Source organism: Ranitomeya variabilis, chromosome 2, assembly GCF_051348905.1.
Source record: "Ranitomeya variabilis isolate aRanVar5 chromosome 2, aRanVar5.hap1, whole genome shotgun sequence".
Taxonomy (NCBI): Eukaryota; Metazoa; Chordata; class Amphibia; order Anura; family Dendrobatidae; genus Ranitomeya; species Ranitomeya variabilis.
Genome location: NC_135233.1, coordinates 703,191,845 through 703,214,909, shown reverse-complemented (window position 1 = coordinate 703,214,909; position 23,065 = coordinate 703,191,845). Strand labels below are relative to the sequence as shown.

The 23,065-nt window shown below is 38.8% G+C and overlaps 1 protein-coding gene and 1 long non-coding RNA gene across 2 annotated transcripts in view; one reads left to right on the top strand and one right to left on the bottom strand.

The window, feature by feature from the left end:
* LOC143809847 (uncharacterized) overlaps positions 1-23,065 on the bottom strand; it is an 85,343-nt gene that overhangs the window by 6,390 nt on the left and 55,888 nt on the right. The gene's annotated exons all lie outside the window — the stretch shown is intronic.
* On the top strand, positions 6,057-9,381 carry LOC143807650 (fatty acid-binding protein, brain). Its single transcript, XM_077289451.1, has 4 exons — positions 6,057-6,229; positions 6,451-6,623; positions 8,156-8,257; positions 9,148-9,381. The coding sequence occupies exons 1-4, from the start codon at positions 6,157-6,159 to the stop codon at positions 9,196-9,198; spliced, it is 399 nt and encodes a 132-aa protein (XP_077145566.1). The 5' UTR covers positions 6,057-6,156; the 3' UTR covers positions 9,199-9,381.

Below are 23,065 nucleotides of genomic sequence, written 5' to 3'. Positions count from 1 at the left end.
TTTTTTTTGAGGCTTATATAGCAACGAAATGGACTCACGACCACGGAATAATTTATGGGTAAGTAATATAACAGCTATAAAATTTTGAAAAAGTTTTTGGAGGGTTATATACCAATGAAATGTACCCAAGAACACGTAATACTGTATGGCAGAGAAATGTAACCTAGCAAAAATTTTAAACAATTTTTTTGAGTCTTATATATCACAAAAATTTACCCTAGAACACGGAATAGTGTATGGTTAAGAAATGGAAAGAAACAAGTAAATTTTTTATACAAGTTTTTCGGCTGTTACAGTTGTCCTCAAAAGTTTACATACCCTGGCAGAATTTTTGCTTTTTTAGTCTTTTTAAAAAGAATATGAATGATAACACCAAAACTTTTTCTCCACTCATGGCTAGTGGTTGGGTGAAGCCATTTATTGTCAAACTACTGTGTTTTCTCTTTTAAATAATAATGACAACCCAAAATAAAGCTTTTTTGAAGTTTTATAGATTGCAGAAATGTTCACAGACCATATAACACTGTATCAAAAATAAAAAATTGGAAGTCAGGCCGCACCCTAAATTAATAACGTCTCTATGGACAACAGGGTGCCCGGCCACACCAGGGGATCCATCCCAGTATAAAGTCCAAATGCAAAAGAAGAAACGGTCAGCACCACAGCAATTGTGACAGAACAGCTTACGTGTTTATTCTGCCATCTGCAACGTTTCGGTCCTGAGACCTTGCTTGATAAAGGTCTCAGGACCGAAACGTTGCAGATGGCAGAATAAACACGTAAGCTGTTCTGTCACAATTGCTATGGTGCTGTCCGTTTCTTCTTTTGCATATAACACTGAATATCTGAGAAATGGAGGCCTACAAACTTTTTAAAAGCTGTTTTGCAGTTTTACAGATCACAAAAATGTCTACAGACCACATTACACTGTACATCTGAGAAATAGAGGCATACAATATTTTTAAAAGCTTTTGCTCATTAAGCTCACAGAAATGTTCAAAGGCAAACTAACACTGTATGTTTGAGAAATGGAGGCCTACAAATTTTTTAAAAGCTTTTTTGCATACAATCATCAGATCATACAAATGTTTAGAGACCACATAACACTGTATGTCTGAAAAATGGAGGCCTACAACATATTTAATAGCATTTTGTTCACTTTTAGAGATCACAGAAATATTCACAAAGTAACACTGTACAGTGGGGAAAAAAACTATTTAGTCAGCCACCATTTGTGCAAGTTCTCCCACTTAAAAAGATGAGAGAGGCCAGAAATCTTGCAATGTTTTTAGGTGACCAAATACTTATTTTCCACCATAATTTGCAAAATAAATTTTGCCAAATCAGACAAGGTGATTTCCTGGATTTGTTTTCTCATTTTGACTCTCATATTTGTGCTCTACCTATGATGTCAATTACAGGCCTCTTTCATCTTTTTAGGTGGGAGTACTTGGACAATTGGTGGCTTACAAAATAATTTTTTCCCGCACTGTATGCTTGAGAAATGGAGGCCTCTTTACATTTTTTAAAACTTTTTTGCAGTTTTACAGATTGCAGAAATGTTCACAGACCGTGTAACCCTGTATGTCTGAAAAATCGAGGTCTACAAAAGTTTTAAAAGTTTTTGTTTTCTGAGATCACATAAATTTACTTCACATTATGGAATAGTGTATGGATAAGAAATGTATATAACACACCCAAGCGATTTTTGGGAGTGTTATATAAATTTAATACAAAAAAGGACCTCAGAAAATACATAATACTTGATGGATCAAAATATATTACATTTTTCCAGCACCCACAAAAAACTGCAGCCACTGTATATATTTGTCAATGGAATGCACAATCCCTGTCTACAGACTGGATTCTGTCACTCTCCCTTCTCCTGTGACTCTCTTTCTCCCTAGGCTAAATGCAGACTACATGTGCTGCAAATGATTAGGAAGTGCTGTTAGTATGATGGCTCATCTTTATCAGCAGTATCATCACTACAGGCCTCTGATTTGTTCTACTGTGCATACAGACCTTGACAAGCACTCTCTCCCTCCAATACGAAGTGTCACAGAGCTGTTCATAGCGTCAGTGTGGCGAGCCAGGTGGCGCTTGCCCTTTAATAGCCTCTGATGATGTCATACCACCCGCCAATCATAGTAATACCACAACCAGGATGCTACGGCATTAGAGTTACTCACAGGCAATCCGTTTTACATGGAGCACCATCCATTACTCGCCAAGTAACGAGCTTATCTGAGCACTGTGATACTCGAGTGATAACAGAATATCACTGAGCGCTTCACTCACCCCTATTCACAAACTCTTGAAAGACAGCTGGGGGATTACTGAGCCCAAATGGCCTAACATTGAAATTCGTAAGTTACCTTCTCGGGTGCTGAAAGCAGTATTCCACTCATGTCCTTGGCGTACAGAGATCAGACTTTATGCTCTAGATCCAATTGGGGGAAGATCCTGGCACCTCTTAAGTGAACAAACGATTCCATAATCAGAGGTATTGGATATTTGCTTTTGATCATGATCTGGTTGAAACCTCTATAATCGATACACGGTTGAAGAAAACCATCCTTATTTTCAGCAAAAAAGAAGCCAGCTCCTGCTGGAGAAGACCTCTGGATGAATTCCCTAGCCACATTTTCCTTTACATATTCAGACATTTCTACAGTTTCCACTTGCGACAATGGTTAGATGCGTCCTTGCGGAGGTGATGATCCCGTAAGCAGGTCAATCGGACAATTGTACAGCCTATGTGGGGGTAACGTCTCTGCTTCTTTCTTGATGAAGACATCCGCATATGACCAGTAAGGATGGTAGACCTGGGAGATTAGATTGTTTCGCCTACAACAGAATAGGATGTACAGGAGCAAGACTGTCCCCATTGGAGCACCTCACCAGATCTCCAGTCTAGGATGGGTTCAAGAACATGTAGACATGTAAGGACCAGAAGAAGTGAGTGCAACAGCCCAGGAAGCACTTTCAAGACAATCTTCTCCATGTGTAGCTTTCCTATACAGAGCTCTACTTTGTTGATGAGCACATAGACGGCTCGGACCGGACCCTCTCATCGATTGATGGTACCAACAAAGGATTCTTGAGGCATTGATTGTGAATTTGGTACTGATCTACAACTCCTTGCTGCATGAAATTTCCAGGCTCACCAAAATCTAAGTAAGCTGTTGAGAAAAAACTCTATGTTGCTCAGGCATTTCCCTACAGGTGGAGGTGCCTTAAGTACTAAATGCCTCCCAGCTGTCAGCTGGGGACACAATAAAATTGTGTGTGATGTCTCTTTAAGAGACCGGGAGTGTGTGAGCATGCACCCTAAGTGCATCTTAAGGGGAGCTATGCAGAGCATTCCGAGACTGATATGCAGCAGCAGTAGACACGACAGAGCGGCCTACAGTATGAGTAAGTTGGCATCCCTTCCAGGAGTGAAGAGAGGAGACATGCAGGGATGCCATTGTTACAAAGGCCATGGAGGTTCAGTGCACTACTTTTCTTTGAAACAATTGTGCCTGCTGATTTCAGGTCTTTCTGTAGCTCTCCACAGGTGGTCCTTGGTTCTTGGGCAACATGTCTTATAAGTTTTTTCACTACTCTATCAAAAGTCTTGTGGGAAGCACCTGGTCGTGGTGCGTTAAAGGTGAAATTATGTTCTTTGAAGTTTTGTATTATGGTCCCAACAGTGCTAACTGTAACATTCAGTAGTTTAGAAATTCTTCTGTAAACAATGCCATCAGTATGTTTTGCAACAATAAGGTTGCAAAGGTCTTGAGACAGCTTATCGGTTTCACCCATCATGAGATGTTTCTTGTGTGGCACCTTGGCAGTGAAACACCTTTTTAAAGGCCATCAGTTGAACCAGCTGATATTATTTTTCACAAAGTGGAAGGATTAATTTCTTATTACTGATAGATTTCAGCTGGTGTCATGACTTTGCATGACTTTTTGCACCTTTCTTCGTGTTTACAATACTGTTTATGTGTGTCATTTTTCATTATTACACATAACTTAATTTATGTCTATGTATGGTTTGATTTCATTGCCTGTGTGGATTGGATGGATTGTTGTTACCAACATTTCGTGAAAATTTCATGTCACTAGCACCTTTACTTAAATATATTTACTTAGAAAATTGGTGACGTGTTTAATACTAATTTCACCCACTCTATATTAATGTGTTACATGTTTGTTTTCAAGGAGTGCAGTGTGAGGGATTTTTTTTATTCAGAAGACAAACATATTTATACAATATTTGTGACCTTGTTTTTTTTCTTAGGGCTGCAGTGATTAGTATGACAAGATGAGTTGTGGGTGGAAAATGTCAGCATGAAGGTCTGACCAGATGGAGAAGAAACAATAGAAAATTGCTTTTTGCTTTCTTCACTAACTATACTGTATGACTTGGAGTAATTCTGTTATTTGTAAAGCAAACTCCCTTAGGCTACACTCACATTTACAAGAAATGTCCATGTGCTGACAGATTTTTTTATCGGACGGCATACGGACTTGGAATTTTCTAGATTCATTCACAGATATGTGAAAATCATGAGAACGAGATCTGCAAGAATTAGAGTATGTTTATTTCTGATGTTATACAGTGCCGTCCCATTATTGCATAGCATTATCTGTTGTCATATAGATTGTTGTCCCTTACATAACAAATTCTTGTTATTTTTGTTATCTACAATGCTCTTTCTTTATTACATACTGCAGAGTCCTTACTTGTTAGATTTAAAAGGACTGCTGATGGAGCATCATTCGACCAGAAGATCAGTCCATCAATCTCCTCCATTAGAAAGGAAACTTCACCATTTTTCCTCAGCAGTCATTTCAGTTTATATCTAACAAGAGAGGACACTATGGAATAAAGATAGGGTGTTATAAATAACAAAAATGACATAAGAATCTTATATGTAAGGGACGGTGCTGTACATAACAAGGGAGGACACTACGTTATAGGGGAACAATATACATGATGAGAGAAGACTATGTTGTGTATATATATAATCTGTAGCTTAGTTGCCTTAAAGAAGAGGGGCCAAAACACATTTCTTGCTCAGTGTCCACCCCTGTAATACATTGTTGATCATAATGCTCCGTTAGATGCATGATTGATGACATTAATTAATGTTAATAATTTCAGCATGCTGACATAAACGCTATATTTATCTGGTTTGGTAAACATCATTATAGATGTGCAGTAATTTATGCTGCTTAGAAAAATTTGCTAAAGTCATCCTCAAAGGAATAAAGCTGCTCATTGTTCTCCTGTTCAGGCATTGCAACAATTGGATTACATTCAGAAACCTGCCTTACTATTTATTCAGCAGACATTCTCCCAGCGCTTAGTGCTGTCTCTAGGATGGGGGGCGGGTGGTGGATGAACTGCAGTAACCTCATGTCACTCACCCAGCACGAAACCAGCTATTGTGGACCAAAAATCAGCACTGCTGAACATCTCTAGTGAATATTGCCAGGTTAGCATATGCAACGTACGTCATGCATTCTATCTGTATGAATGTCCACATATGTATATTTAGCACATAAAAAAAACCAAAGTGACTGGATTTCTGGACTTGCAATATTACATGTATAAATTTCTTTCTATTATTAGTATAACATATATTTTATATTATGTATGTAGAATTTTTTTTACATTTTTCTCAAAAAAAGTGTCAGCATATAATACTGAGTTATGCTTATTGTAGGTTCCAAATTAGATTTTATTAATTTCCATAATTTAAAAACATTAAATAAATAGATGATAGACTAGTTCATAGATAGATAAATGTGTTTACGTGCGTGTATTGTGACTCGTGATGGAAAATGTTCCATTGAAATGTGTATTCAGTTCCTTTTTCAGCTGAAATTAGTTCAAGTGCATTGGGCTACGCTTTTACTTTCCTGACCTTTTGTCTGAGCCTGAAGTATTTCTGAAGTATTATCCTTGCCACACCTCTTGCCAGTCTATTGGTGTGTGAGACTGTAAAGGGCTGGACCCCTTTTTTATTCCACTAGTCCAGCCCCCATCACCAGTTGCAAGTCTCCCAATAAGTACAGGTCCCACGTAAAAGAGCATAGAGCATCCAACACCAGCATCTTATTCTTCACTTTCCTCTGGACCTTCCATTCACTGACAAAATGGTAGATGCTTTCTGTGCCACCTGGAAACTGGTAGACAGTCAGAACTTTGATGAGTACATGAAATCCCTGGGTACGTGCACATGTCAACATTTCCATTGCATCTAGAATCTTCAACTCAGCAAGCATTTTTGACTAGGGACCTAAAAAGCTGGTCAAACAGGAGATGTTCGAATCATAGTAGTATCTCAAGTTTTGGCATGCCATTCCTACATTTTTCTAGTGAGGCATACAATCCATTAGTAAATTGCATGTAATATTACTGTTCTGATGATTATCTGTTGCTTTCCCCAGGAGTTGGCTTTGCTACCAGGCAGGTGGGAAACGTAACTAAGCCGACGGTCATCATTAGCCAAGAAGGTGACAAAGTGGTGATTAGGACTCAGAGCACATTCAAGAATACCGAGATCAGTTTCAAGCTGGGAGAAGAATTTGATGAAGCCACCGCTGATGACAGGAACTGCAAGGTGAGTGGACTGTAGAGTCAAATAATCCCATTAGAGACACACTGTGTGAAGGATTGTATGTTTATTATTGCACTGTTTCATTACTGCACATCAAGTAAAACGAGCATCAATTTGAGAGATAACGTCAGGGAGGGATCAGCCTTAGAGCTGTAGATTGTGCAAAGAAGTAAGATCTAATAACCAGAACACCTTCTTGATCATACATGATAGACTTGTTTCCGTTATGAGGACACTGACACTGCACAAAGAGTCTGCAATGACCGCACTGCAGACATTTCTTCGACTGAAACACACATTCCATACATCTGGGTTTTTTGTTTTTTTTTACAGCACTTGCATAGATTTCTTTAAGACTCATTCATATGAGTGGGATCTCTAACAAATCTGCCACTAGAAAAGATATTGATAATTACAACACTGTCAGTATTGTCAGTACGGTTGTACACATGACCATAATTTCAGTCAAAATGCGACCCGTCAAAACATCAGATCGGACCAATGTTAGTCTACGAGGCCATGCACATGCCAAATTTTTAATTGGAAAAAGTCTGTACGAAGAAAAAAATCATAGAATGCTCGATTTGCATCGGATAATCGGATCGCACTGAGCCATGCAAGTCAATGCTTCCGTGGAAAAAAGTGGACTCAGATGACATCCAAGTGCAGTCTAATTTTCTCATACTGATAGAATGGAAAAAGATAGAAAATAATTTTTCCCATTTTCTCCTTATCTGAGAAAACCAGATCACACAATACTCACACTCTGATCAAATTTGGATTAGTGTGAATAGAATAATTGGCCCTATTTTCTCGGATGAGAGAAAATACAGTGGTGTAGCTTAGCCTAAGATGTTCTCACTTACTCAACTAAGACTTCATTTGCATCATCTAAATAACACAAGTTTGTTGAACAAGGGGAATCGAGTTTGATAAGTTGTAATGAAATGATCTTGCACTTTTCTATGTGAAAGACTAGTGGACGTAATATAATATGCTTTCAGTTATTGTAATATTGATAATAGACTGCATAAATGCTAAGAAATTCCCATCCCGTTATGATGATAGACAATTCACTCTCTGTGAAGGCAGTGAAGAATTTCAGGCAAGGGCTGCATGCAGGTAGGAGATGTTAAAATGAAAGAAATAATATTTCTGAACTATCAAAATCATCCAATCCTTCTATATTGACACAGCAATAGTTGCAGCTACGTTCGGAAAGTTTTGTGTATTTCTTTTTTTGATCAAACAAGCAGGATAATGTAATAGACGGTACTTGAGGAACTTGTGCTTTTACATACAATGCTACCAACAGAGTTCCCAGAACTTGTCATCATGAAGCCTCAGCACTCCAGCCGTTGTGAGTGAATGTGGTTTATTCACATATGAACACAGCGACGATTCAGCTCACTCCAGGAGCTGTTTTCAAGCTTAACTAGTTTCTTTAGCTATTTTATATCAGTAATAAACAATGTAAAAAAAATAATGGGATAAATCCAAAATATTTAATTTTCCAAACTTTCTGCTCTTCTCAGTCCACTGTGAACCTGGATGGAGATAAACTGGTCCACGTACAGAAGTGGGACGGTAAAGAGACTAAGTTTGTAAGAGAAATAAAGGATGACAAAATGGTTATGGTAAGTACCGAAGGAGGTATGGAAAGGCACACATACATATACACTACATATACTTCACAAGGTTATATATATAAAACACTGCAGGAATCAAGTGTGAAAAAGTAAGAACTTCTTCATTCTCTCCAAGGCAACATGAGCACATTTGACATATGGTTCAGATATTCTGCCTCCATTCCTTATTACTCCTATATCTGTACTGAGTAATGGCGGCTTTGGGATTATATAGCATTAGGAGCAAATGAGCATAAAACATAAACCTTGACCATTACCCAGTTGTATTTCCAGAAGGCTTAAGGCTCAATAATCTTATCATTCTAGTGGTGATGCCTTTAACAGGCTATTGATCCCTTTACTAAATGCAAATTAGATAATTGCTGTATTAGTAATTATGAGAATGCCATCTGTCATGAAACAGATATGTTTCACCATTAAAACACTTTTACTGCATCAATTACATCAGTGTCTCAGTAGATAGCAGTTCTCAGGTCCTTGGTTTGATTCCATCCAAAGCAAACAAGGAATTTGTGTATTTCCCTGATTCTAAATTACATATAAATTATGTTATCACCATTATACACCTTAATTATAAATTTAATATAACTCTGTATTAAAATATAACTACCTTTAAAATAAATACATATGATCTATGCATTCACTTTTCTTTGTGTTTTATCATATGTTACTTATATTTTTACATTTTCATTGATATTTATCTCAGGTTAGCTACTATGAAATAAAAAGAAAAGAGTAATTTTGATTAATGATAAATTATTGCTTCCCTTGTCTACACATTGTTTCCTCTGTCTCTAAGCTGTGGCAGAACTTCTTATCAGCTTTAATCATGAACGTAGGCAAATTTAGAGAATATGACATTTATCTCCTCTTTGCAGACTCTAACCTTTGGTGATATTGTTTCCGTCCGTCAATATGAGAAGGCATAGGCACTGAAAACCTGGCTCCGCATCATTTCTCAGCAGTGTTCCCTCCTACGGATGAGCTGAAAATCTCAAAAATCCTACTGAATATTTGTATTCCTACTTGAAAACTATCCAATTTATGTAAACTATCAAAATGATAATGTAACAACTTTTTATGAAAATTAAAAAAACAAGTATTTTTATGGATGGAATTGACTGTTTCCTAATCAATGGGCTCAATAAAGCGGTGTTTGCTAAGGTTGAAAACATATTTTTCAGACTATAGGACGCATCGGACAATAAGACGCACCCTAAATTTTCAGAAGGATAATAGGAAAAAAATGTAATGCATCAAATGGGTGTCCGTCTTACTGTACGAATTCAGGTTACTGGCACGGGGGGAGATGACGATGGTGGAGCTGGGTCACAGGAGGTGTTCGGAGGTGCGACACTGTGGGGTGATGCTGTGGCTGGTAGAAGGGGGTGATCGGAGGTGCTCAGCAGTACTCGGTGGTGCATTTTGTGAAATCTCAGAGCCCCCGCACTTCCAAGGTTTTAATGCGGTGGACTCCGGGAAAATGGCCGCTGGAGGCGGCACATATGCAGACTGATATCTTGGAAGCTAACATCTTGATGCTGAGATCTCATTGTGGGCATGCGTTACCTCCAGTGGCCATTTTCCTGGAGTCCACCACATTGAAACTATGGAAGTGTGGGGGCTACAAACTTTCACAAAATGACGGTGAAGCCCCCGCACCCCTGAGCAACAACATGGAACTCCCAGCATCGCACCTCCAAACACCCCTTCCTCACAGCCCAGGGCCTGTGGTATCACCTGACCCCTGCAGCAATTGCCCTACCAGTAAGCTACACTTGGACTATAAGACGCACCCCCGTGTTCCCCAAAATATTTTCGGGGAAAAAGTGCATCTTATAGTCCAGAAAGAACTGGTACATAAATATAGAAGTATCATTTATAGAAAAGTTGGTTGAAACATAGTATCCATCATTTCTGGTGACAATTAGGACCAATACCAAACCCTCTTCTTACCTACAGGGAATGGCCACTCTTCCCGATAATGCTCTTGATTTGCCCCAGAATAGCCACTTTTGGGTAGGGCTTTCATAAAATCAACCCCATTTCAGACCAGGTGTCCCAGTAAATCATATGCAGTTGGAAACTATGAAAGTGTTACAAATATGAAGATAAAGGCATAATTTAAAAGTGATATACTATATTTTCTTTTAGAAGTGTCTAAAATATAATACAAGTATACCCCAGTCTAAGGACTGTGCAATATAACAGCTGGGCACAATCATGCACATTAAAAAATGTTAATTGCTTGACAGAGTGTACTTAATCCAAGCAGTCTGAGATATCATAGAGGCCCACACTGTAATGTAGGATTTTGGAAATCTTCCTAAAAGTTAGCCACTTTTCATTTACATATGTCAACATTTGATTGGCTTAATTTAGGTTAATCTTCTGTGATTAATACATTTTATGCAGTAATGGGGACCACAGATCAATAAAAGTGGTACAACTTTCAAATGATAAATACTGCACTTTGCTGATGAACATAGCAATGCCTCATGAATACGCAGTTCAAGCCTTCATCTCTTCGCATTTGTTCAGAACAGTGCCATGTTTTGCCCATTTAAAAATAATGAATGACACATAATGCCCTAATAAAATTTCTTCAAACTGTCTGCCTGTCCTAAAGTTCTTAAATAAAAGAAGTGGCACACAATTGTTGAACACTAGTGTCCAAATAACAATGCTTATACTATTCAGATAATATTGCCAAAAAGTACAAACAAGTGTTTTTACATTAAGGAATTCGAGCCCTCAATTAATGTCACATTTTGTTGCCAACATAAACCAAGATGCAATGTCAATGACTGATAAATGCTATAAACATAGCATTGTCAATTAATAGTACATTACAGCCATTACAAAATCTGCATTTAAGTGCCAAAATGACCATTACCATGTCTAAGAGCTTAAATCTTAACAATCCAATATTGGAACATGAGCAATATTTCAGTCTTGACAAACAGACCTTCTTCAGGCGAAAGTAGAAAGGAACAAGCAGTAATATATATATATATATATATATATATATATATATATATATATACGGTATATAAAAGAATCAGCAGTAAGCATGAATTGTATCAAAGAAATATGGATACAAGAACATTTAGAGCATCATCCAGATTTACAGCGATATCATAACCACTTGCACTTATGCAGTTGATCTTACCGGCATAGAAGCCGAACTGTGCGATCAGCATGATGTACATATTTGTCGTGGAGCACTAAGAAACATGATTATGAAGGATATGTACATCATGTAGCATTAAGGTGATAATATAACAAGGCAATAAAATTATAGAGATCATGACGGTGGATTGAAATGGAAGAAAAAAGGTAATCTAGTCCAGAGGTCTAAGGAAACAAAAGAACTATAGCTGACCACCTGGTACGTGAGAACATCAAACAGATTGCTAATCTTCTGCTCATCCAGAGTGGGTCACTATTGATGTCATGTTAACACAATAAAACAGTTCCCAACATAAGTGGAAAAAAGGGAAAACAGCTTATTGAATTGCATATAGGTGTGCAGATGGAAAAAGATGAGGTAGAAGGAGAACGCTGTAAGCATTGTTATATGGCATTACTGAGCCTACAGTGGGTTATGATCATAACTAGAGATGAGCCAACTTGTTTAGATAATGTTTGGCAATCTCAAATCCAGCACAAACGCACATTTGGATTTGTGTTCGCTTTCACAAGCATTTTTCTGCAAAGTCGGCAAAATTCGGTCACAGTTCGGTAAATGACCATGTTTCCACTAATGCTTTGTTATGACTTTGGCTAGGATAGTGGTTCTGTATGATGAGCAGGGGGGGGGCGTGTTTTATGAGGGGAGAGGCTGTGTATTGGTCAGAGGAGCGGCACAATGTAAACTAACTTAATGTGTGTACATTCTGGCAGCCAATCAGGGCACAGAATCCATTCACAAAGTCCAGATACAAGGGCTGCTGTCATTGGCTGCCAAAGTGACATGTCCCTCTCCATATAAAAAGGGTACATGTTGTTTTGCTTGCGTGATTTTCTCAGTTTAACAATACAGAGAGGCTTGTCCAGCTGCTGCAAGATGTCATATAGTTAGATAGAATTGTCATTTAGTTAGATAGAATCCAGTGTGAAATTGATCTTCCAGCATCTAGCAAGTTTGTGCTAATAGTGTTGTGCAGGCAGGAGTCCACATTTCCTACTCAAAATTGTTTGGGCTAACACTGTGTTGCAGTCAAGACTCAGGAGGTGACACCTGCTAATCAAAATCATTAGGGATAATATTGAGCTTTCCCAGGAGGCCCCATTTGCTAATCAAAATCATTACGGATAATATTGGAGTGCAGGCAGGAGGCCCTGTTTGCTAATCAAATTCATTAGCAGAACCAATCAGGGGAGATAAGCTGCTGGATCTGGTTCTGTCAAATAGACCAGATACAATTTCAGATCTACAGTTCAGGGAGCATTTTGGATGCAGTGACCACAATATGGTAAGCTTCAAAGTAATTTTCAATCGAACATTCAAAAGGGGAAATGCAAAAGCCTGGAACATTAGTAAAGCTGATTTCAACAAATTAAGGGAAGAGCTTAATCATGTGGACTAGGACCATCTCATAGTAACTGGGGATACCGACCATAAATGGGGCGTGTTTAAAGATATGCTATTAGAATTCTGTAGAAAACGTATACCCTATGGTAGTAAAATGTCCAGGAATAAAAGGAAACCATTATGGATAAATAACACAGTACAAAGTTTAACCCCTTTCTGACATTAGACGTACTATCCCCTCGTGGTGGTCTTGGGCCCCTATGACCACTGACTGGATAGTACATTATATGGGATCAGCCATGGTCATGGGGGAGCACGGCTGATCGCGGCTGGGTGTCAGCTGATTATCACAGCTGACAACTCCCAGCACATTAAACCCTGGAACACTGCAATCAAACATGATTGCAGCGTTTTGGCGGCATAGGGAAGCATCGCGCAGGGAGGGGGCTCCTTGCGTGCATCGCTGAGACACTCATAACAACGTGATGTGATCGTGTTGCTCCGAGCGTCTCCTCCATCCTCCTCCCTTCCACCGGCAAGCCTCCTGCACTTTCTGTCAGATCGCTGATCTGACACAGTGCTTTGCAAAGTGTCAGATCAGCGATCTGACACTATACAGTGAAGTCCTACCCTGGGCCAAAGTAAGAAAGTTTAAAAAAAAATGTTAACATGTGTAACAAAATTTAAAAAAATCCTAAATAAAGAAAAAAAAAATATATTGTTCCAATAAATACATTTAATTATGTAAAAAAAAAAAAAAGGACACATATTTAGTATCGCCGCGTCCGTAACAACCTGACCTATAAAACTGTCCCACTAGTTAAACCCTTCAGTGAACACCATAGAAAAATAAATAAAAAATGAGGCAAAAAACAATGCTTTATCATCATACCGCCGAACAAAAAGTGGAATCACATGTGATCAAGAAGATGGATATAAACATGGTACCGCTGAAAACGACATCTTGACCCGCAAAAAATGAGCCAACATACAGCATCATCAGTAAAAAAATAAAAAAATTATAGCCCTCAGAATAAAGCGATGCAAAAATAATTATTTTTTCTATAAAATAGTTTTTATTGTATAAAAGCGCCAAAACATAAAAAAAATATAAATGAGGTATCGCTGTAATAGTACTGACCCAAAGAATAAAACTGCTTTATCAATTTTACCAAACGCGGAACGGTATAAATCCCCCCCAAAAGGAATTCATGCATTGCTGGTTTTTGTTCATTCTGACTAACAAAAATCGGAATAAAAAGCGATCAAAAAATGTCATATGCCGCAAAATGGTACCAATAAAAATGTCAACTCGTCCCGCAAAAAACAAGACCTCACATGCTCCGTGCGCCAAAATAAGGAAAAATTATAGCTCTCAAAACGTGGTGATGCAAAAAATCTTTTTTGCAATAAAAAGCATCTTTTATTGTGTGACAGCTGTCAAACATAAAAAACCGCTATAAAAACCCACTATAAATGGTAAATAAAACCCCCCTTTATCACCGCCTTAGTTAGGGAAAAATAATAAAATTTAAAAAATGTATTTATTTCCATTTTCCCGTTAGGGGTAGGAGTGGGCTAACGTTAGGGTTAGGCTTGGGGCTAAAGTTATGGTTGGGGCTAAAGTTAGGGTTTGGGCTAAAGTTAGGGTAGGGGCGAGAGTTGAGGTTAGGGTTTGGATTATGTTTACAGTTGGGTTAGGCATGTGTCAGGGTTAGGGGTGTGGTTATGGTTAGTGTTGGGATTAGGGTTAGGGGTGTGTTAGGGTTAGGGGTGGGTTGGGATTAGGGTTAGAGGTGTGTTTGGGTTAGGGCTGACATTAGGGTTAGGGGTGTGTTGGGGTTAGGGCTGTGGTTAGGGTTGGGATTAGGGTTAAGGGTGTGTTGGGGATAGGGTTGGAGTTAGAATTGGGGGTTTCCACTGTTTAGGCAAATGCAACATGACGTCCAATCTCAATTCCATCCAATTCTGCGTTTAAAAAGTCAAACGGTGTTCCTTCCTTTCCGAGCTCTACCATGCACCCAAACAGTGGTTTACCCCCACATTTGGGGTATCAGCATGCTCAGGACAAATTGCACAACAATGTTTGGGGTCCAATTTCTCCTGTTACCCTTGAAAAAATAAAAAATTGGGGCAAAATGATCATTTTTGTGATAAAAATATGATTTTTTATTTATACGGCTCTACATTATAAATTTCTGTGAAGCATTTGGGGGTTCAAAGTGCTCACCACACATCTAGATAAGTTCATTAGGGGGTCTACTTTCCAAAATCGTGTCACTTATGGGGAGTTCCACTTTTTAGGCACATCAGCTAATGTTAGAGTTAGGGTTTGGGCTAAACTTATGGTTGGGGCTAAAGTTAGGGTTGGGGCTAAATTTAGGTAGGGGCTAGAGTTGGGGTTAGGGTTTGGATTTTGTTTACGGTTGGGTTAGGCGTGTGTCAGGGTTAGGGGTGTGGTTATGGTTTAGGGTATGGGTTGGGATTAGGGTTAGGGGTGTGTTAGGGTTAGAGGTGGGTTGGGATTAGGGTTAGAGGTGTGTTCGGGTTAGGGTTGAGATTAGGGTTAGGGGTGTGTTGGGGTTAGGGGTGTGGTTAGGGTTGGGATTAGGGTTAAGGGTGTGTTTGGTATAGGTTTGGAGTTAGAATTTGTGGTTTCCACTGTTTAGGCACATCAGGGGCTCTGCAAATGCAACCTGACGTCCAATCTCAATTCCATCCAATTCTGCGTTGAAAAAGTAAAACAGTGTTCCTTCCTTTCCAAGCTCTACCATGCGCCCAAACAGTGGTTTACCCCCACATATGGGGTATCAGCATGCTCAGGACAAATTGCACAACAATGTTTGGGGTCCAATTTCTCCTGCTACCCTTGGAAAAATAAAAAATTGGGGCAAAAAGATCATTTTTGTGAAAAAAATATGATTTTTTATTTATACGGCTCTATATTATAAATTTCTGTGAAGCATTTGGGGGTTCAAAGTGCTCGCCACACATCTAGATAAGTTCATTAGGGGGTCTACTTTCCAAAATCATGTCACTTGTGGGGGGTTTCCACTGTTTAGGCACATCAGGGGCTTTCCAAACACATCATGGCGTATGATTTCAATTCCAGCCAATTTTGCATTGAAAAGTTAAATGGCGCTCCTTCCCTGCTGAGCCGTGCCACGCATCCAAACAGTAGTTTACCCCCACTCAGTACAAATTGTACAACAACTTTTAGGGTCCAATTTTTCCTGTTACCCTTGGTAAAATAAAACAAATTGGATCTGAAATAATTTTTTTCTGAAAAAAGTAAAATGTTCATTTTTTTAAACATTCCAAAACTTCCTGTAAAGCACTTGAAGGGTTAATAAACTTCTTAAATGTGGTTCTGAGCACCTTGAGGGGTGCAGTTTTTAGAATGGTGTCACCTTTAGCTATTTTCTATCATATAGACCCCTCAAAGTGACTTCAAATGTGATGTGGTCCCTAAAAAAAATGTTGTAAAAATGAGAAATCGCTGGTCAACTTTTAACCCTTATAACCCGCCTAAAAAAAAAATTTTGGTTCCAAAATTGTGCTGATGTAAAGTAGACATGTGGGAAATGTTACCTATTAAGTATTTTGTGTAACATACAGTATCTCTGATTTAAGGGCATGAAAATTCAAAGTTGGAAAATTGCAAAATTTTCTAAATTTTCGCCAAATTTCCATCTTTTTCACAAATAAATGCAAGTAATATCAAATAAATTTTACCACTATCATGAAGTACAATATGTCAAGAGAAAACAATGTCAGAATCATCAGGATCCGTTGAAGCGTTCCAGAGTTATATCCTCAGTAAAGCGACAGTGGTCAGAATTGTAAAAATTGTCCCGGTCATTAACATGCAAACCATCCTTGGGGGTGAAGAGGTTAAGGAAGCAATATACCCACTGGTGCATGCAGTAATCCATGAAAAAGGGAGAAAGCTCTAAAATAAAGTGCTGAGTGCTGATTTGACAGGATGGTTGGACCCCGTGTACTTGCTGGCTAATGCACTTGGTCAATTAAGCAGCTGGGTGTGCAGTATGAGCAGGAGTAGCAAGATAGGAGTAAATGAGTGGTAATGGCTCAATGGCTCAATCAATGAAGATACTGGAGGTGTGCACTAAATAAATGGTGGTAACTAGTGTTGAGCGATACCTTCCGATATTAAAAAGTATCGGTATCGGATTGGATCGGCCGATATCCAAAAGATATCGGATATCGCCGATACCGATACCCGATACCAATACAAGTCAATGGGACACAAATATCGGAAGCTATCCTGCATGGTTCCCAGGCTCTGAAGGAGAGGAAACTCTCCTTCAGGCCCTGGGATCCATATTTATGTAAAAAATAAAGAATAAAAATAAAAAATATGGATATACTCACCCCTCTGACGGACCCTGGACCTCAGCGGTGCAAGCGTCTGCCTCCGTTCCTAAGAATGCAGTGAGTGAAGGACCGGCGATGACATCGCGGTCACGCGCCGGTCACGTGACCAATCACAAGACCGCAACGTCATCGCAGGTCCTACACTCACTGCATTCTTAGGAACGGAGGCTGCCAGTTGCACCGCTGAGAGCCAGGGGCCGTCAGAGGAGTGAGTATATCCATATTTTTATTTTTATTCTTTATTTTTTACATGAATATGGATCCCAGGGCCTGAAGGAGAGTCTCCTCTCCTCCAGACCCTGGGAACCATATGCACCGCACACGCCTGGGAACTTATAGGAACTTCCGATTCCGATCTCCGATATCACAAAAATATCGGAACTCGGTATCGGAATTCCGATACAGCGAATATCGGCCGATACCCGATATTTGCAGTATCGGAATGCTCAACACTAGTGGTAACAGTTATTATTGGTCCCGTCTGAGGCTAAATGCTAGATACGAGATATGGTGCACTTACTAGTGAAGCCCAGTGATCAGATGAATAGAGAGCGATAAGGTGCTGAGTGGTAAAGATTCACACAAGCAACAGAAGAATACATCGGGGAGTGGAGGATGGAGTTTAACCAAAGTAGGAGAAGGGGAATTATCACACACCTAGCAATAATCACAGATAAATCCACCAAACTCCTTCTCAAATAAGAACCATCAACAACCTTCATGAATGCAGCAAAAGCTACTCTGACAATGAATGCTATCCAGGGCCCAGATTATATAGGAGATGGGAGTGAACAGCTGAGCCTTAATGCATGAAAGCTTCCAGGAGCTCTCAACTGAGCAGATTAACCCCTGCACTGCTAAAACAAACCTGAGCCATTTAATATGAAGGTGACATGGTTCTAATAAGTAAAGGAGTAGGAGAAATCAGATGTTGCGGTCTTCTGGCTCCTCTCTGCTAAGATAATCCCGAGACAATGCACTTGCTGTCCACTTCTTCACCAAAGGCACTTGCTTAATGGTTACTGCTGACAACACATTACTTGTGAGGAATGTTGCTGAAAGTTCACAATTTAAGCAGAGGACCTCCATAGTAAGAGGTAGCATCACTCGGTTCGATGTATTTTGTCTTCGTACTGCGCTTGCACTAATATTTCCCTGGGAACAGACATGTAAAATATTCTCCCTATGTCTTCTTCCTATTCGTGCCCAAATCGTCTGACACCGTCTCACTGACCGCATCTCTCAGGTCTGTCCAACACTAGGACCTTTCCCAAAAGACTTATTAAGGCATTCGTTTATTCTCTCACTGTAGGTCCCCTGACCTACCTGTCTGAGGGTGGAATACTTCTGCTACTAAAATTCTGTTGATGAGACTTGCTTCCTTTGCCAGTGATTCCCACACCCCCAATGATGATCCTACTCTTCCCTGAGGGTGCCTTGTTTTGTCTCTCTCTCAACCTTAACTAACTCACTTCCTTTTCATATAAGTAACCTACAATCCCAAGTCCTCCTCTCCTACTATGGGTCAGCCCTATAGTTAATCTTGTCTTCCATCTAACAAGAACTGCAGCCAAAGAAGGATAACCTTTGAATACATAACAGTAAAATACATGTGTAAATAAATTTGAATTACAGGAATGTCAGAGGAGTGGAAGCCATCTCATCACCCTTACAATAACATAACATTTGCAAATTGCCAGAAATGCATTTACCACAATAATTAGATAGTACTGATGTATAACATATAATTAATAAATATACTTCTGCAAGCATTATTGAGCGCTTTAAAGAAGAGAATAATATGCCATCTAGTTTAGGATAGAAATGAACTGCCTGGATCTTTCACTGCAAGTTAGCATTAATTAGGTTACCTCTTTACAATGAGGAGAATGAACTCCAGTAACCTGCCATAGCTTTAGCTCACAAGTAGGCAGAATTAGTGTTTCTAGTGACATGTTATGAGGTAATCAACTTCTCTGTTTTATAGCTGATAACATCAGAAAAAGAAAAAAAAAGGGGAGTATGCTTCTCTGTTTATCTGTTGCTGGGCTCAAGTTAGTCTGTATGTGAGAAGGTTGAACGTGGTCTTCAATTCCCACAGCTTAAATTGAACATGTTAAAAATCTTGCTGCCTGACCTCTTGGCACGCATGACTTCCCCCATCCATCTTGAAGGGGTCCATTGTTCAGTGCAGAATGATGAGAAGCCAGTTTTACTCACACACAGAGCTTTGTGATGGCAAAGATCCATAGTGGGAACACCAAACTTTCACAAACTGAGCTTGATTTGCACAGAAAACGTATTCTTACAAGGGTTCCTGAAAGTTGAGATTTCCGGGGCTCATGTTGTAATCTATCATTCCTGAAGTATTTAAATGTGTTGGCCAACAATGATGAGAGCCAAAATGCTACAGATTTGGCATTCCTTGTATACAAACAAAAATCATCAAGGGGAATTGATTAACAATGAATGAACAAAACAATATATAATAAATAGAGAAATAAATAGGTGAAATCTAAATACTCTACATTATATATAATTAAACAGAAACTCCACTGTAGTTTACTAAATGTAACAAGGACGCACAGTTTAATACATAAGACCAGAAAACCCTGTCAAGCACAGGATACTAAAACAAAAAGAATAAACGTACACTCCAATGCAGGGAAATCCTGGGGAAATATTCGCTGGCAGAGGACAGAAAATTGAAAGACAATTTATCTTTGAACTGAGACAATGAACACCACACATAAAGCCAAAGTAGAACAGAAAAGCTTTGGAACATCAATGTGAAACTCTCATAGTGGCCAACTCAAGCTATGACCTAATTGAAAATTTGTGACTGGACTTGGAAAGTAACTTCTTACTCACGATCTCCAAGCAAACAAAAAAGGACTTACAAAAAGAGAAATTGAAGAATTTTGTGATTCTCACAAAGCTGAGAGATACCTGTCTAAAGTTAATCACCTCATGGCTTTAATTACTGTCAAAGGAGCCACTAGTACAAGTTACAATATATTTTCAATTATTTTTGTTGTTTCTTAGTGTTTCCATCTTTACAAGAAACAGTTCATAATTGTAATAAAAGGCACTGTTCAATGCTAGAGTATGGTTTATTAACATTATTACAAATCCTTGTCCTTTTTCTATGGATAATTTACAAATACATTTATACATTTTATTAGCAAATACTTTTTTTACATATTGTGATTTGACTGTAAAACCCACAGACAAGAAAATATTCTCCTAGACTAGGGTTCATGCACTGAGAAATTTTATGGAACTGTGCTGGGTCTATGCATGGTAGGGCATCCATAGGTTGCTATACGTAGGTTCTAACGCATCCTGTATCCTACAGAAAAGCAGTACTTGTGGGTCTGAATGAAATATTTTTAGGGTCTCCATGTGCCACCACAAAAGATTCATGCATGCTGTTCCATTTGCACATACCCTAATACCAACCTGACAACCACTTATTGTACTTATAATCATGGTATGTGATTCATAATTATAGGCACAATTCTGGGCGATCCACTATCGAAGGATTGTAATTCTTCATAATTTCTGTTAGGTGCAGTTTTATCATAAACATGTTATGTGGATTCAATTCAAAGAGAAAATATTATCATTACAATCTGCTATTAGGGCATCTCTGAATTTGTAACAATAAATTAAGTATTGTTACTTAATTGGATCGGGATTACTATATGAATGAGATAAGGACACAATTAAACGATCCGGAAACATACCAACCCATTAATAGTAATCCGACCTTTGAGATAGCAAGGGAAATCAGAGATTTAGTGACATACCACACAGAAATGGGCACAATTGATGAAAAATTGGGGGAATTTCTGGTGAAACAACATCCAGTGATGCCGGTATTTTATACCCTTCCAAAGATTCACAAACACCCAACAAAGCCCCCAGGACGACCTATAGTTGCGTCCACAGAGTCCTTACTATCTCCTCTAGCTATCATACTTGAAAAGATTTTATCTCCCTTAATACCAAGTATCAAATCCTATCTTAGGGATACGACGGATTTCTTAAAGTCTCTTCGTGACATTGGCAGAGTACCTTCCAAAGGTATATTAGTAACGATGGATGTAAATAGTTTATATACTAGTATTAGACATGGAGATGGATTGGAGTCAGTCATGTCATTTTTGTGTAGCTACACGGACTTTTCAAGCAATCAACGAGCTTTTTGCCGAGATTTACTCACACTGGTATTGACCCGTAATTTTTTCATGTTCGAGGATAAATTTTACATACAAAAGAAGGGCACTGCCATGGGGTCGAATATGGCACCCCCTTATGCCAACATCTTCATGAATCAATTTGAGATATCACATGTCTATTCACATCCTAGCTTCACATCCTATGTGACATATTGGCGACGTTATATAGATGACATTTTTCTCATATGGACAGGTGACGTTGAGACCCTTCTTACATTTCACAGAGATCTCAATTCCAGTTTACCAGGCCTGACCCTCTCAATATCTTATGATTCCACTTCCATGAATTTCTTGGATACCATGGTGATCATTAATGACGACAGGAGTATAGAGACAGATCTATATGTAAAAACTACAGACAGAAATAGTTTACTAAAATACGACAGCTGCCATCCTCATCATGTAAAAAAAGCTCTCCCCAAGTCACAACACGACAGGGTCGACAGAATTGTGTCCAACTCAGACATCAGTCAGATTAGACATCAAGAGATGAATACTAAGTTTCACAACAGAGGATACCCGGACCACATTCTTTCAATAAAAGGAGATGTGACTAGACCAGATAAACACCAGAGAGCACCAAAACTTGCTTTTGTCAACACATTCCACCCATTCAATTATCTTATAAACAAATGTGTCCTTCAGCATTGGGACATCTTGGGCAAAGCATACCCCCATGTGAAAGAATTTAATTCTATGCCAATTATTTGCAATAAACGTTGCCCCAACATTCGGGATCGTTTAGTCAGGGCTGACGTGGGCTCTAGAGACAGGGGACCAGTACAAAGAGTGCTAGCTACATCACGCAACGGGACATTCCCTTGCTTGAGCTGTTACCAATGTTCAAATGTGTCAAAAGGGGATTCCTTCACACATCCACGTTCAGGAAAGAGATTCCAAATTAAGGGTTATTTCACATGTAATTCTTCTTTTGTCATTTATCTGATAAAGTGTCCGTGCGGTCTCGGGTATGTTGGGGAAACTACCCAGCATATCCGAGATCGCATCTCACAACACAAATCCACTATTAGATGTGGTAAGACTCTGTTGCCAATTCCAGCTCATTTTTTACAGGCAAAACATAGTGTGGCACAATTAAAATATCAAGTGATAGATCATGTCCCATTGGCCAGAAGAGGTGGTGACAGGATCAAAAAACTGAAGGAACGTGAATCTTTTTGGATCCACACACTACAAACCTTATCACCACACGGTTTAAATAGAGAATATGAGATCTCTTATTAAGATAATGAAGTACATATGACTTCTCTCATAATAGTCATTTGTTCTCAAAATTATCATATGGTCTTTCTCAACATAACTGTATGTTCTTCTCATTCTCCAGACTGTAACAAGTGATGGTAATGTATGTTGAGGTATATTCTTCTAACCTCTAAAATGACTCAAATATAGACTTGATGGTCCTCAGGTTATGTCAAAAGATTAGTTTCAGCCTAAATCATAATTTCTATTAATGACTTTCTATATATGCTTTTTCTTATATACAAATACATGGAGAGTGGATAGAATAGGATAAAACTTATATTATATGCTCTAATTATGTCCTTTCTCTCCTTCCTCTTTCAGCACACAAGCGGGAATTAGAAACAGAGCACC

Coding starts and splice junctions, on each gene's coding strand:
- LOC143807650 (XM_077289451.1), top strand. CDS start 6,157: ATGGTAGATGCTTTCTGTGCCACCTGGAAACTGGTAGACAGTCAGAAC. Junction 6,230..6,450: donor TGAGTACATGAAATCCCTGG/GTACGTGCACAT, acceptor TGCTTTCCCCAG/GAGTTGGCTTTGCTACCAGG. Junction 6,624..8,155: donor CTGATGACAGGAACTGCAAG/GTGAGTGGACTG, acceptor TGCTCTTCTCAG/TCCACTGTGAACCTGGATGG.